Below are 16,063 nucleotides of genomic sequence, written 5' to 3'. Positions count from 1 at the left end.
CGAGCGTTCTTAAAATTTTGCGGTGTGTAGGTTTTGGCTGGGCTGTTATCAAGGTTACCTGGTGTGATGCTGTGCAGGATGCATATTCCTGGTTGGTTCATGTGCCAACGTTGCTGTTGCCCACAAGGCTTCATTTTCAGTGCAGTTGAAGCCTGTAAGAGAGCCTTCCCCAGAGCCCAGGATGCCATCAGCAGGCCCTGGTTCTTTATTTTTTCCAAGCAAACTTCTGAGTTTTCATCTAATTTGAAATCTCCCATTACAAATATCACTTTAAGTGAGTTACAGCTAAGGCAAGGGATGAGACTTGTGTATTTCAGCACAATCCCTTTGGGAATAAAAGTAACAAACACAAAAATTGCCTCTCTCATGCCAGTGGCAGCAGCCAGTGTTTACGAAGGAGAGGACATGGCCTTTGAGGAATGGAGGCAGAGGAGGAGTACAGCAGCAACCATCCACCACATCGTGGTCCCTTTAAATCTTCTTCTCTACTTGGCAGCTCCAATTTTTCAGTGTTGCTATAGCAAATCTCCATGGCAATGACCCTAATCAGGGAAGGGGGGATGCAGGGGGGGACGCATGCTCAGAGTGGCTGCTGGAGCCTCGCCTGCTCGCTACAGCTGCTCCAAGAGTCTGGCTCACAGGCGAAGAGAAAGATCAGGTACTCGGCAAACTGGTCCTTGGGGTGCATTGCAAGCCCGTGGCGTGTCGCTGCAGTGATGTGTGCATGTGGGTTTGCGTGTACATGTGGGTCTGTGCTTATCACGTCTCGTCCACTCCTTTGTGGGGAGCGTGCTGGGACCAAACTGCTGATTTTCACTATTTCTCCTCGTTTCAGGCAGGGAAGGAAGCTTGAATTATTAATGAGAGTAATGGCGTTGCCGTCTGTCTGGAGCGTGATGCGTGTGGCGATCCCCTTCATCTCGGTGGTTGGCCTGCTAAGCGTGAGGCTTGTGGGGGCCAGCCAGGACTCTGGGAGTGTCATTCCTGCAGAAAGTACGTACCTGCCGTGCCCACTTATGCCCTCCCGCTGCCCCGCGTCCTGCTTGCTTTCCTCCACTTAACCCACAGCAGCCACACGGATCTTAAGCTCCGGGGGAACACTGCATTGCCCAATTAGCGAGGGGCTAACGATGAATTTGTAATGTGTCAGCAAAGCACATGAAAACGATGCTCATAAAAAAAGCAAGCAAGCAAAGGATTAGTAGTTATTTAGGAAAAAAGTACTAACTGAATACTATAATTTTAATTGGAGCTTGTTCCAAAGCTCTTTGGATGTCGGTCTTTTAGATCAGCTTCTCGAGAGTTTCATTTCCAGATTTGCCACAATACATGTGAAGTCCTTGCTGGTCTGGATACTGTCAGAAGGAAATTTGTGTTTATTTCTGCTGGGGCATTAGATTTTGCTTATTTTAGTATTAGGTTGGAACAATAGCTCAAGTTCAACTTTCATGTAACTACTATACATTGACATGGGAAAAGTTGACCCAGACAGTGTATTTGTAAGGCATATGTAGATTTCTGAAATCCTGCTGCTATTCTGCGAACCTAAAAAATAAATAAATATGTCAAACTGGCTTGAGCACACTGTGGAGCTGGGAGCTCTTGAATTTGGATCGCAGCTCTCTGTTAGCTTCCTCTGTCATTTTGAGCAAGTCTCCAGTTAAACTTCCTCAGCTCCAAAATGAAGCAATAGTTCAAAGATGTGAGGGGATGGACTCAATGTTCTCAGGGTGTTTTGGTGACAGCAAGTGGGAAGTAGCCACTCATTAGAAACTTAAAATATCCTCTGAGAGAAAAAAAAAAGGAAAGTAATTGCATACAAACCAATGTCTACTCCTTAGTCATGCTTACTTTGAATCACAGCTATTTTTTTACATGACTACCAAGACCTGATTTAATTGCTGTATTTTATCCTCCTCTAATTCCATTATGTTTTTCAAATACACCTATGTGTATTTGTCTCTACAGGACTTAAATGCTGAACTCCCCTCTTGTTCCATTCTCTTATTTTTTTGTTAGTGCTAGGTTTGGTCTGATTTGAAACAGACCTCATCTCTATTTTGTGTCTGTTTTCTAGGCATGCATTCATTAAATTCACTAAGTTTTGTGGCTAGTAGCCCATTTTGTGTCCTCAAGGAGAAAATCATGCCTGAAAAATAAATTATATGTGCCCTTTATTTGTCTGTGTTTGCAGAGGCAAGTCAACACATTTTTGGGAAAAACTGTATGGTGATTTCTTGTTCTGCTTGTGTAATGGAAAATCCCATTTTGTCTGCAGAACAAAACTCTTGGCCAGGGTCTCTGACCCCAGTCTCAGGGAGTTATCTCACGGTTCTGATATCCTATGGCCAGGCTACTGAGTCCCCTGAAGAGCCCTTGAGGAAGATTCCTTGTCTTGTCTTACTCTTGCCTGTGAGAGTGAGGAACGAAGGGCAGGTCAGTGTGTTTCTGTGGGCAGTGTTTCTACAGAGACATGCTTCTCTCTCCTGAGTAATGGAAGCTGGTAGCATTGCTACGAACGCATAACAGTATTTATGTCTGAGGCCAGGCCAGGAGGAAGACTCTCAGCTGATCATGAATTGTAAATGGTTTTGTGCTGCTGCAGAGGCAGGGTTTTAAAGCAACAAGGAACTTGGGATGCTCCTAATCAGAGAGTTGTTGAGAGTGCTGCATAGCTGCTAAGTGCTCCAGGTACTTTCCTTTGCCCATCATGGCTCTTCCTGATAGTTAACCTGTGGAACTCCTCCCTTAGGACACTGTGTGTGCTAAAAGTTTGCATGGTATTGCAGAAGTGATTGGGTAAATTCAAGGGAAAAAATCTTAGAAAAGGCTGTTAAATACAGCAGCAGTTCTTCTGGCTCAGGAGCTGCCTCAGCATATTCCTGAGGCCTGGGAGGGTCTTTGGGGACACATCTCTCCATACTTGTCCTGTTCTTCTGCTCTTTCATGGGCATCCATTGTTGGCTGTGAAGGTCACATCTGTAAGCAGTGCCCACGGATATTCCCTGGCATGGGGACATGACTGTACTGGTAACCTGCTAGGATGGTCCCTGGCACACTTTTGTCCATGACAGGCAGCCGTTTGCTATCTGGAAGACAGAGTTTACTGTTCTAGAGATGAGCTATCCCATGCCAGCTGCTCTCAAACCTTGGGAATGCTCCTAGACACATTTAATGTACTACAAGAGATGTGGCTCATGGGAGACAGAACACTGGGCTGGGCAGACCTTTGATGTGATCTAGTACAGACATTCCTGGATATTTTCGTGCTCGCTTTCAGCTTTACTGAGTATTTCTCATCAAGGCGTTGATCCTCCTGGGCACTGACCCCTTTTGGTGGGCAGCGCTACTGCAGTATGTGTGCACACCTTCCCTGATGCTCAAGTCCATACTTTCAGCTCAGATAAAATGGTGGCTGTGTGATCCTGGATGACCTGGCAAAAAAAAGTGGGCTCTAGTACATGTTCTTGACAGGGATATATGATGTACATGGACCATACTAAGTGTCCTTCTGCAGGGCAGACCAGTGTGATGCTCAATGCTTTTCTCTGTTCCCAGGTGTGCAACATGGGACTGGGAACATGCCTTTAGCAGGAAAAATCCCTCACGGACCAGAGAGCACTACAGCCTTTCTCTCCCACTTGGTGGGGGAACTGCATCCCTCCCACAGCATCAGAGAGGGGCAGCAAAGTTCTTGTGCAAGTGTGGGAGGTGCAGGAGTCACAGGAGAGAAGCATGAGAGTGAGTCAGAGTTCTTAGCGTTGCAGACAGATCCTGCCCTGCGTGTGGCCTCGATATCTGGCTTGGGGTACCATCATCTGCTCTCCACTTGGCATACTTTCTGCCAGCCAGAAAGCCAGGCCCACCTTTTTGTGAATAATCTAATTAGTAGCAATTAATCATGTTCTTATACTTTATACACTTTATACACAGAACTTTGAATATGCAAAAAAACTGTTCAAGTATGAAATGGTGTTACTAATGTTTGCAGATTATTTTCTTTAAAGTTCAGTGCAATCCACTAAAAAAAGTTAAGTAATTTCCCAAATTCATTGCATTTGTAGCCCATATCACCCACTGTGAAAGCTGCAATGTGGAATCTGAAGAACAGAAGCTGGTCAGTCTGTTTTCATTAGCCAAGGTGCATGAAATACAAAGAATAAATGGCATGTGCTTGTGAGGGAAAGTAAATCAGACTTCCACAGTGCTTTCAGATCCAGTTTTTCACCAAGAAGAAGCCAAGGAACATATTTTAAGCTCTCCTCCCCCACTTCTCCCCAAACACACAAAGACACATACAGTCTTCGTGCTGACAGGACCCATTTAAAGAATTATAGCAGACTCTTGATAATTCTCATTATGTTAATCCAGAAACCTGTTAAGTCTCCCTATGAATGATAGTCTGTTCCCAGCTGTCAGCAAGGAATTAATAGCCCTCTGCCGTGCTTTGCTATGATGTGACTTAAGGTTTGGTTTCATGATTGCTTTAAGCTGATGTAAGCCTGTGCTGCCTCTGTCCTTATCCTCCGCATAACCTGGCCTCCTGTCCTTGCCCTGTTTCTTGTTCTGGCCTCAGAACTTGGGCATTCAGGATCTGATGTGGAGAAAAAAAAAATAGCGATCCATCTGACCAAGCAACTGTGTAGTCATGCCTGCTGTGAGCAAGCGAAGGTGTGGGAACACATAACTAAAGACAGAAAGCAAGGTGGGATTGCTCCTATTGGCAACAGCACATATTTAGATTTGTTTAAAACTTTTGTGAAAACAGACCCTTAGACATCCCTTCATTGGGGAAATGTCCATGGGCATCCTACTCAAAATATTGTGAGCATGAAGAGAGATTAAGTCTGGCTAGATAGGCCAGCTTACCAGAGCAGCTCTTCAGTCTGGAAAGGAGACACTGAGGCAGGGAGTGATGGAGAGCAGCAAAGTCATAAGTGGGACAAAGATGGTGAATATTTAATAACTGTCTCTTCCACTGCAAAACTTAGAGGCAGGAAATGAAAGCAGGAGATGTTAACTTCAGAGCAGACAGGAATAGCATTTTGTTCACTCACTGAAGAGCTGAGCTGTGGAACTCATTGCCATGGGATGCTGTGGATGCCAAAAGTTTACGTGGATTCAGGAAGCAATGGGGCAAATTAATGTGAGAAGAATTATGGAGGGCTTATCATATGTAGAAACACTAGCCAGACTCAGGATATCCTCCAGTCCCTTGGCAGGCTAGAAGAACATTGCTAGAGGCTTATTCTTATACCTTCCGTAAGTATCTGTTATTGGCTACTGTGAGAGAGTCTGGCTAGTATAACAGTTTAAAAGCCCAGTTAGAGTCAGGACTTGGGCAGCTCTGCTGGTAAAAGTCCGACTGTAGCTATAGGCTTTCCAGGTAGTGGGGTATTGCCCCTGTTTTATTTGGGGAACTGCATTCAAGCTGCTCTGTGCTAGTGCAAGATGCTTGATGGATTCATCAGCGCTGCCCTCCTTCAGTCCCCAGCATGCTCTGCAGGGCTGCATGGGTGGAAGAGTTTGTCACCAGCCACCTCCTGAGCTGCTTCTTGCCTCCTCCCAGGTACAGCTGTGCCAGGTACATCTGCCAGTGGTGCTGCTTCAGTCAGTCCTCTCTGTGCCACTGGAAGTCAAAATGATGTGACCCATCCAGGGATATAGCTGGTTGGAAGAATCACAGCAGCTTCTCCCACTGCCAGTGCTGTGGGGCTGCTAGCTCCCAAGAGGCAGGGTGCTAACCTGACCAGAGACAGCTGTGCCTGGAGAAGGACCCTCCACCAAGGAGGACAGCCCAGGAAACGGTATTAGAGAATGAATATTCCATTATGTGGTGAAACTGCCTGCATCTGCACTGTGGCTTTAAAGAGCAGTGCCATGTTAGGAGCTTCGCATGTGCTGATCCAGGACACACAAAGCTGCACAGGCAGATGTCCTCAGTGCCACCACCTTTTTCCTGCTGAAGCTGCTTTGGTGCCAGGGCAGCTGCTTTCACAGGGGTGGCAGAAGTGAAATAACCACGTGGCATGGTTGTGCCATCCCACTAGTACCTCCTATCCACATAGGAGCACTGCGCTGCCATAAATACCAGTGAATGATCCCACACAGCCATGGCCTTCATGAGGGCCTGGGAAGACTTCCTGGGTGGCAGGCAGTGATCGATTGTGGAATTCCTGGCTCTCCTCAAAGATGCTTTCTCCACACTGCTGGAGCAGGAGACCTTAATTTATGACATTTAGTTGGTTTTTTTCTCCAACAAATTCTGATTTTGAGAACACTTTAGTGACAAACACTTCAGAGTATGCAGCACTTCACTGAGATGGAGCCAGGGCAGGGTGCTTTTTGAGAAGGCCACAGCAAGGGGAGGGAGCAGGCCACGGCACTAAGTGAATGATGGATTTGCTGACAGCAGACTGAGGATGCATGTTCTTTTTAAGGGCTCTGCTCCATGATCTGAAGTGAAAACAATTAAATTACTGAAATACTGAATGCAGGAGGGGGTTGAGTATCTTTAAAATGTGCTCAAAACCATCCTGTTGCTACTCCTCACAAGCCTGGTCTTAGTGAGTGATGCTGTTCTTATAGAGGTGGGGACTTTACATCTCTCCATATCCCTGGAATTAAATCCCTGGCTTGATTCCTGGGTCTCCCTGAGGTGTCAGCTGTGTGGAGGGGATGTGGAGGAGGATGGGTGGGAGTGAAACACCTCCTGAACAGGTCAAAAGCCCTAAGAAGCTTGCTGGGGACCGAGAAGCACTCTGGCTGCTCCCTTCCATCAGGCCCAGCTCAGAGGTCTATGTTGGCATCAGGGTGCGCAGCACAGGGTGCTGCCATGATGCACAGCGGGTCCCTGGCTGCGGGCAGCTCCCCAGCTCTCTCAGCAGCAGCTTTGCACCCTCTTTGCTTTGCCAGAGCAGCACAAGTGGCTGCCTGTGGACAATGATTTCAGTGCTCCCCCCAACATGGGGGCTCTGTGATCCATGTAAAATGTCCTCTCTCCCCATTCCCCCTGCATCTCCTCCAGTATCTGCAAATTCTCCTTCTGAAAACCCATAGTTCATTAACTCTGTGACTGAATGAAAGGGCCTGAGATCAGTGCAGGGTGAATCCTGGCTGAGCAGAAATGCCCAGGTCCAAAGCAAGCCATTTTTGTTGTCATGAAGTCCCCAGATCCTCCTCCTCCTCTTCTCTGCCTTTTCCCTGCCCTGCCCCTCTGTGCACACACACTGGCACCAGCTGCAGAGCCAGTGGGATGCTTTGCATTCCTGGCAGAGAAAAAATACAGCAGCAGGTGAAAGGAAGCAAATACAGATCTGGCACTGTCCCTTGCCAAGCTGCTCTGTAAGAGCTCCTGTAAAAAAAGAGACCTGCCTGCCTGATTTCTGAACCACTGCAAACTGCTATTTTCAGTGTATCTGTTGAGAATTAACCTATGTCTGAGGAGGGTTGAGGATTTCAGTTTTAAGGAGAGAAGCTGGGGGTTGAAGGCACACAGCACCGGGCAGAATCAAGCCTGGGCTATGTTCAGAAAAGCACACACAGCAAAATGCTCTTGTGTTTTTGCTGGTCCTCACACATTTGCACAGGGACAGATACAGCCCTGTCCAGAGGCAGCCCTGACTTTATACACACGCAGGTGTGGGTGCCTGGTAAAATGGGTTTTCTCCTGGCATTACGAGGTCTCTGAGTATTCCCCTCTGTATTGCCACACTGCAAATTTCATGCTGTGACAGTGATGTCTTCTTCTGCACCTTTTTCCAGGTCGCCCCTGTGTTGACTGCCATGCGTTTGAGTTCATGCAGAGGGCGTTGCAGGATTTGAAGAAGACGGCGTATAATCTCGACACACGGGTATGTGTTTCTATAGAAATGCTTTTACTTAGTCTTTATCTCCAAGTGGCCGGGTCTGCGTCTGTGTACAGCAGACATGACATCTCTGCTGACTCACTTCCATTTCAGCAAATAGGATTGTACCAAGTACAGATTATTTGTCACAGGCTGGAGAGGTTCATTAAAGATCATCTAGTCTGACTTCTTGCATAACAGGCTAAAGAATTACCCCAGATAGTCCCTGCAACAAATAGAGAAGGAAAGAAGATGTGTGAAGGGAGAGAAGAACAAGAAAGATGATTTAATCTTTATCTCACAACATTGCTTCTGAGCTGTGGACTGACTTCACTGGGCAGCAGCAGAATGTGAGCAGGAGAGCAAGAAGGTGGCAGGCAGGGCTGGCAGAGAGGAAAGGGAAGCACTTATATTCCTTGGTCATGGATCAGTGCTCCATGAAAAAGGGGGAGACACATTTGCTTGGGTAGTTATCACAGCACACATGCCGTTTTGCAACTTTACATGCAAGTCTTGTTCTGCAGAGGCCTCAATGAACAAAAAGTTAGGGTATGTTAAATGCCCTGATTTTAGCAATGCATACGTATGTGGGTTCATAAATATGCACAAACACTGACGTGAGTAGGACTTACGCTGTATGAAGTTTGCAAGAGGCAGTAAGTCTCTCACCTCTAATAAAGCCCCCTCACATATGTCTTGTCCTACTTCTCCTTCCCAGCAGCTCCATTAACACTGGCAACATGAAAATAAAGCAACTTGTGATGAGTGAAACTGGTTCCCAGCCACATCTCCCAATTCTTTTAGGTGCCCACTCAGAACCTTTGACCAGTGCCATCTCTGGTGAGAAGGGCTCCTTGTTCCTCTAAAGTCACGCTCCGCTCAAATTGTAATTCACAGCAGAGTCGACCAAAGAGATATAAATCAATTATGTGTCTCAAACTATGACACAGAAGGGCAATTACTTTGCTCTGCCTTTGGTTTCTTGTGACCTTGGGCAATCATGTAGGGCCCTACACAATAAGGTTGGAGTGACTTTAGCTTTCTTGAGCTATCAATAGCAAACTGATTAGGGCAGAGCTCTGAGTGCAGTACGGGTTGCATTGCAAAAGTTTCCCGTAGAGCGTGAATAGACAGGCTTTCCCTCCAGCAGCTGTGCTGGGCTGCTCTGGTGCATAGTGGGGTTTCACCTGTCTGGATTAGGTTCAGCTGAAATGTTTTGTACCTACAGGTGAGATGATCAGACCATGTGCAACTGCAACTGTGTTTGTTCTTGTACTGTCACCAGGCTTTACATGGGAAGTTAAAGGAGGAACTAAATTTCTGTCTAAGCTGCATGGGGAAGATTTTTTTTTGAATGCAATAGAGGCAGCAAAATTCCTTAATCCCACTTACAGAGATACTCAAATGTATCTGTGTTAGCTATTCTATTTGGAGAGTGGAGTAAGAATACAACCCATAAGGGAGCAGTGCTGTCTTGTAAGAGGTAAGGCAGAGTATAAAGGGAGAAGCTGGTCCCAGAGCGCTGCAAGATAAGCTTGTGTGTCTGTGAGGACCTGGACAGGCCTGAGATGCCAAGGCAGTGATTCAGGCAGCTCTCAGTATTACAGAACAAGGGGCACAGGAACAGTGCATCACCAAAACAAGTGTAACCAGTTATCTGGAACATCACCCTTTGACAACTGACAGAGGTCAATACTACTAGTAAGGAAAGGGTATCTTACTGTCCATCTTTCCCAGCCTTTGGATTGAGATTCCAAAGGCCTTTCTGAAAGAGATGCTTTAGTTAAATACAAATTATTGCGTGATGCAGAGGTACTAAAGTGAAATGCAGTGGCTAGGGACCTACAAATGACGTGCTGTTGCCTTCTCTTCTCTGAAAGGTACGGCCTCCGTATTCTTACTTAACCACTGGTGCTTGGCTCATGTTAAGCAACTAAAATTTCTCAAGTTTTACACACAAATAATCATTCAGTAACTCCTGAGTCTTGAAAGATGTTGTTACAAGGGCAAGCCCCAGGCAAGACTGTTCCTATCCGGGACTTCCAAACCCAATGCCAACAAGGCTGGAATTAATTTTTGTAATTGATACTTCTCTTTCATAGTCTTTCAGTTTACAGCTGAGTGCTCCCAGAGCTGCTCTTCCTGCCTGTAAATAGTCATGAGTGATGCCTAGGCAGGGTTTGTGGTAACAGTGACAGCTTGTTGGCATTACGGTGAAATCCAGTAAGCCTGCTTGATGTTAAGATGATTCTATGGTTTCTACTGGGCTCCCAACAATGGGAGCATTCACTCATCCAGGATTGCATTGTACAAGCGAGGAGCAGTGTTTAATAACGCCTGCCATTGCACTAAGCCGATAAGTGAAAGCAGACAAGGAAAGTGAACAAGTCCTCTTTAATGAAAAGGTGGATGTCAAAAGTTTGAGTTGAAAGGGATAGCGGGCTGTGGAGGGTGGGGGGAAGCAGTTCTGAAACAGCCTGTCCCTGCAAAAGCTTGCAGTCTGAGAGCAAGAAATGAGTAGCAGAGAATGGGAACTGCGGAGGGACAGAGGTATTGCTGGCCAAGCAAGGCAGAGCTTGGTAGAGCAGGTCCCCAAGCAGAAGTGCCCAGCTACTCCTTTGGAAATTGTGTGTCTTTGTTAATTAGCCCTTTGCTGTTCCTAATTTGTCAGGAGGTGTCATGTCAGAGGAACATCAGCAGGCTGAAGACCTTGTTGTTTCACAGAGCTTTTAGATAATTTGTTAACAAGTGGTTTCAGCCTTTAATGTTTTTTTCCAGTGCAGATGGGAAACCCATTCATGGTGAATTGAAGCCTGGTAACTTTTTTTTCCCCTCAAGAAACTCTTCAAAGTCAGTCTACAAACTGCTTAAGGGACCACAGACCACAGGGTGAAAACCACAAGATATGCTCAGGAAGAAGTTTCTCTTCAGTCACTATTGTACTTGCTAATGTGAGTTGCTTGCACCAACAAATTTGAGTCTCTCAAGAGACTCAGCTTTGGAAATGATGGTGCCATTTGAGAAATTCAGCCTTTCTCAAAGAGTGAGACTAGGACCCACAAAAGATTTAAATGATACTTAAGTATCTTTGAGGATCTGAAGTTAATTTTTTTTCCCTGGATACACAGAAAAAAAAGCTTGGAAATGCATTTACGCTAAGACAGTCCAGAAACATGAGCAAGTCATTTTAAATTCTGTATACAGAGAATGATTTTTAAGCTTTTGATGGACTTCTGGGGGCATGGCTCCAAATGGAGATGGTAATAGGGCGACTGTCAGTAAATTAACTCAGGTTAAAATAAGAGCCACAAACTCAAGTCTAGATCTGCCCTGAAAGATTATGAGTTTCAGACAACAAGGTTAGACTGACAGCTGGATTGAACTCAGAGTTATTCCAGAGAAACAGCAGTGTAACTGAGAGCACAACTGGCTCCTCAGCACACGCTATCAGACGCAGTTAAATTATACAGTACTGAAGACATCATCAACAGGAAGCCATCAATCACTGCGAAGGAATTAAGAGCAGGGCAGCTGAAAGTGGAATTTTTCTCAGCATTTATAATGGACACTTTAATAATTTTGACAACCTACTCCCTAGAAGTTAACCATGAAAATGAAAACATTTAAACTATAAAATAATCTCCATGCATCTTGGTTGTGAATATACTTATTTCATCACTTTTTCTGGATAAAAACCAGCACTAACAACTATGATTTTTGACTCAGCAAAGTACCTTGACTACAGCTGTGGGGAGGGATTAGGGCTAATCAATTATATACTCTTTTAATGTGATATATTCAGTTCTTTGATTTCATGAGGTTTTTTTTTGCAGACAGAAACCCTCCTCCTGAGAGCGGAAAAGAGAGGCCTGTGTGACTGCTTTCGTGCAATACACTGAAATGAGCACTGGGATTTGGCCAATGGACACTTATTCGTTTTTAAAATGCCGTTCAATAAATTCCAGGAAGATACAGAGTGCAAGTTGTGCCACACCGCAAGGAAAACACTTTTTATCCAAACAGGTACAGCTCACTTAGATCATTTTTGCTTTCATGTGTTTTATCATTACTGTATGCGATACTGCATCTGCTGAAATGTCAACAGAAGAAACAGTGCCAAAGTCTCGCTCATGGGTTTTGTGTAAGGATAGCATCCAGTTTTTCTGGTATTTCAAGGCAAAAATTGTCCTTGTACTCTCCGGCACATATGAATTGCCATAGATCTGTGAAAGCCAGTGGAGTCGAATTATTTAATACATTTTTGGTAGACTATATCCCTGACAGGAAAAGGAAGCTACTTTGCAATGATGCATAGCTAAACATTTACAAACAAGCGTCCCTGGATTTATACAGAAATTAATAGTTGTCACTGACTGCTTGGCAGTCCAAGAGGTAGTTGTTCCCAATCGTGTCAACAGTCCAGTGCACAGCAAACACAGTAATCTATATCACAGTTTTTAATTTCTTCAGAGCCACACAGTAGCTGTGATCTTTTTGGAGAGATTTATTAAGTATCTAATGTGATCAGTAATATTTGTAATCACATGAATACTGCCTGGCAATTGAACTGATTGCGCCTGCCAAAATCTTCTGGAGAAGTGTCTTTCATTAAGCAAATCACATACTGGATTGAACCACTCAAACTGGCCTCTATAGAGAGTTTTGGCAGAGAGCCTACAAAACGCCTGCGTGCCCAGGAGTCTCCTGCAAACTGTATTTTGAGAAACATTTAAGTTCTTCCAAAATGGGCCATAGCTCTTGCGTGACTTATCCTCTGTAGCTGTGGGTTACAGTGCCGATGCTATTAATATTCCTGCTGCCTCAGTGTGAGGCGAGGGAGAGCAAAACAACTTAGGCAGTGTAGTAGTAGTAGTAGACAAGACTGCACCTTGTTACTCTTTGAAAAAAAAATAGCAAATCCTTTCTTGTTGTTTTCCATTTTCCCTTTGTTTTGGGGAGGAAAGCACAAAATGGCCCCAGTGGAAAGTTCTTGTAGATAATAGATTTTTCATAGGGCTTAAAATATCAACCCTGAAGTATAAATAACAGAGATTTGTATATCAGCTAGACCATCTATGTACAGGCTAGAAATTTTTATACAAACAGGAGTGTGGGAGTAGTATCAGTAGCAGTGGTTTTCAAAGTAATTTTACCAATTTTTATTAATATGCCTGTCTTCCTGTAAGTGGCCGATATTTTCCTATCAAGCCGCTCCATAAGTTATGATGGTAGCTATCTGTATGTTTCCAAACTGCTTCTCTCCCATTTTATCTATCACATTAGGCATAGGAAAAGAGGGAACTGTGACCCACTGCCAATTTATTATTTTGTGTGCAGTCATACCCAATAACACAAAGGAGTGTGTTACCATATACCCTGCCAAAGTTGTTTGAAAGGCATGTGGTTCTCAGCAAAGGAAAGCTTTCTTGCACCTGCATTTCAAGTAGGAAATTTGCTTTGTCCTTTGTAGTATTCTAGAAAAACCCTTTGTAGGTCATCAGGAGCTAGTTTGTGTGAAAGAGAAGCAGCATGACACAGCAACACATTGCTTTTAGTACCATTACACTCCACTGTTGCACTGGTAACTGACTGACGGGAAGCAATACGGGTTCTTATCATAGACCGTATTTTATTTTAGAGATAAAACAATAGGTTTAACACAACTCCTTTGCAAAATACCAAGCTTAGGTTACTTTACTCCCACTTACATTTGAACCAAAGTAATAGACAGATTCTGAGTTGGCTATTTGCAGGAGGTGGAGTTCCAGCACCGAACCTGTGAATTTTCCAGCACAGCTCACCTTTTCAGGGGGCAATGTGTCTATGGTTTTATATTGCTGTTGTGCATGCCAGTACCTTAAAGAATCTTGCATAGTCCTGTTAGCGAGCACTGTTTTTTTGGCTGTGTTTTTATTTAGAAAAAATGGTTGCTCACAGCTAAGTTTTGGTATACGCAGCTTGTTACAATAAAAAGATGGAATGAATGACAAATGGATGTTCTCTGACTCCCAAAGGGATCAGAGTGACACTGCAATTTTACGGTTGTGATGGCAGTGATTATTCTGTATGTACTCCTCTTTGTCTATAATACAATACAATAAAAAGGCAAGACGCATTGTAGGTTTTGGTGTGCTTTGTTACTGATTTGAAAAATGATAGTGCTTATGCATTAAGAAATATCTGCTCTTTAATTAGGTGGAAAATCCACAGGGAAAAGGGTTATTTTGAATAGGAAAATAAATAAATTTTGTATTTGGGCTAAATTTATGAATGTATTCTTGTTTGCTGAAGTATAAAATCAAACTCTTATTTGAAATTGAAAGTACTATAATGATTTTTGTGAGCTTTTTTAAGAACCTCATACTCAGTACTTGGTGGTTGTGATAAAGCTCCTTGTAATTGCTATGGCCGCATGAAGAAAAAAATTGAGCTTGATAGTTTTAGTTTATTAAATTAGGAAGGAAGTTAATTTAAATTCAGAACCCCCTTGAGTCTCCATTTACTAGAAGAAACTATATTTTACAAAAGGATTTAATTGCAGGAGGCCAAAGTTCAGAAAGTCTGTTTTCCACACAACACTCCCAGCACTGTTTTGCTGCGGAGCCAAGGCAGTTCTCATGACCTTTTGAAACCAAGCTGTCTTCTTTTCTTTTGGTGCAGTGCTGCTGCAGGTAGCCCTGGGCACAAGGCATTTGTACACAAGGTGGAGTGTAAGTCATAGGCTGCAAAGATGCACAGCCAAGTCCTCCCTATGAGAGAAACGGTATAATCATGTTAGTGTGGTGCTATCTCTGGGTAGGCAAGGTGATGGATAAATCCTGGTAATGATCTCCACATCTTCAGAGCTTCTCATACTTAAACTAATGCCTTCTTGGGTGTAATTCTGTGTGTATTCTGAGTTAGTAATTTTGAGCTGAGTCTCAGGACAACTGTCTGAAGATATATCTCTGGATTTTCTTCTGAAAAATGGGAACACAATTTATCTTGCTTGTAATGAAGATCCCTGATAGGTAACATCAAAGCTAAGTAGTATTATTGCTAGATGAACCTGACTAGTGCGTGGGCTGGTGTTCCTTGCCCATATTTTTGGGTGAAATACTTTGAAAGCCCCATGGAGTACCCTTTCCAGGTGGAAATCTCATATTTAGAAATCAGTTATATCTTTCTACCCAGAACTAGTCTGGAGGTAACTCCTGGGTGATCTGAGCATCCAATATCCATTCCCCATCTTCTAAGCAATAGTTATAAAGTGTGTAGGTAGTTTCCTTAACAGCAGCCACGTGGTTTCTGCCCCTCCTTCACCTGCCCCAGGCTGGTACCCAGAGACAAGACTTCCTTCTATAGCAGTGGGACTTGTGGAGGGGGCTGGTGCTGGCTGTTTGTTTGCTACCAGAAGACAGATCTCACCCAGCTGAGAGAAAGCACTTGCTGTGCTGAAGGAGTCTAATGGAATTCCAATTTAGTTCAAAGGTCATTTAAAAGAAGAAACACTCTGAGGCTGTTATGCCTTTCCCAAAGCAGAGAAGCACAGAGGATGTTTTTTTCTTTGGAAATGGCACCAGACAGAAAGTTTGCCTTTGCCTCTCTTGGCAGACAGGAAAGAAGACCCTCTTGCCTAAAACAATGTTCTGCTTACTCCTTCTCTGGCCCAGGCACAGTGAGTGAGAGAAAAGGGGGACAAGTGTGGCAGGGAAAAGAGATACCTGCCTTCTGCAGCCTGGCTGAGTTCCCAGCAAATCAGTGCTCCCAGCTGAGAAACCAGAGCTGCAGCCTCCTAAGGATTTATATGCTGTGCATGGTAAGCAGAGGCTGCAATCATTTCGAATTAGGGTAGTGCTGCAGACAAAACCATCACAGTGGTATCAGGGACGGTGTTTGAAATGGGGAGCACAGAGATGTTGTGTGCACTGATGCAAAAGAAGGGATTATTTTCGCCACTCGCATCAAGCACAGCGTGTGAATTTTCCAAGCTTTCCAGAACCTGCTTTTGAGAGATGTGCCATGAAATGCAGATGGAAGAGGTGGTTGTGAATAACCTATGCTCCTCAGCTGGAGCTGTGCAGAACACAGAAAGTCTCAGGGAGGAAATATGGAAGAGCTGGAAGCATCTTTTGCAAACTGGTACTTGCTAATTTGAAAATTAAGGGGAAACTAATTTGCAGGTGCTTTTACTAGCCAAGGAGAAAGGCACCGCTCACTTAAAGAGTGTTCTCAGC

The 16,063-nt window shown here is 44.3% G+C and overlaps 1 protein-coding gene across 2 annotated transcripts; it reads left to right on the top strand.

Annotated features, from left to right (window-relative positions):
* Window positions 1–530: 530 nt before the first annotated feature.
* On the top strand, window positions 531–13,967 carry NICOL1 (NELL2 interacting cell ontogeny regulator 1). 2 transcript variants are annotated; one of them, XM_010120527.2, is made up of 4 exons: window positions 531–658; window positions 836–993; window positions 7,765–7,853; window positions 11,681–13,967. In XM_010120527.2, exons 1-4 carry the CDS (start codon window positions 531–533, stop codon window positions 11,744–11,746), a joined length of 441 nt encoding a protein of 146 aa, XP_010118829.2. In that variant the 3' UTR covers window positions 11,747–13,967. The 2 variants fall into 2 exon arrangements, with proteins under 2 accessions (XP_010118829.2, XP_086603025.1); XM_086746899.1 differs by lacking the exon at window positions 531–658 and adding an exon at window positions 671–726.
* The last annotated feature ends 2,096 nt before the right edge of the window (window positions 13,968–16,063 follow it).

This window comes from Chlamydotis macqueenii, chromosome 4 (genome assembly GCF_036417535.1).
Source record: "Chlamydotis macqueenii isolate bChlMac1 chromosome 4, bChlMac1.mat, whole genome shotgun sequence".
Taxonomy (NCBI): Eukaryota; Metazoa; Chordata; class Aves; order Otidiformes; family Otididae; genus Chlamydotis; species Chlamydotis macqueenii.
Note: the sequence above shows the minus strand (reverse complement) of the source record. Positions and strands in the feature narration are given on the sequence as shown.

Coding starts and splice junctions, on each gene's coding strand:
- NICOL1 (XM_010120527.2), top strand. CDS start 531: ATGGCAATGACCCTAATCAGGGAAGGGGGGATGCAGGGGGGGACGCAT. Junction 659..835: donor CAGGCGAAGAGAAAGATCAG/GTACTCGGCAAA, acceptor TCCTCGTTTCAG/GCAGGGAAGGAAGCTTGAAT. Junction 7,854..11,680: donor CGTATAATCTCGACACACGG/GTATGTGTTTCT, acceptor TTTTTTTTGCAG/ACAGAAACCCTCCTCCTGAG.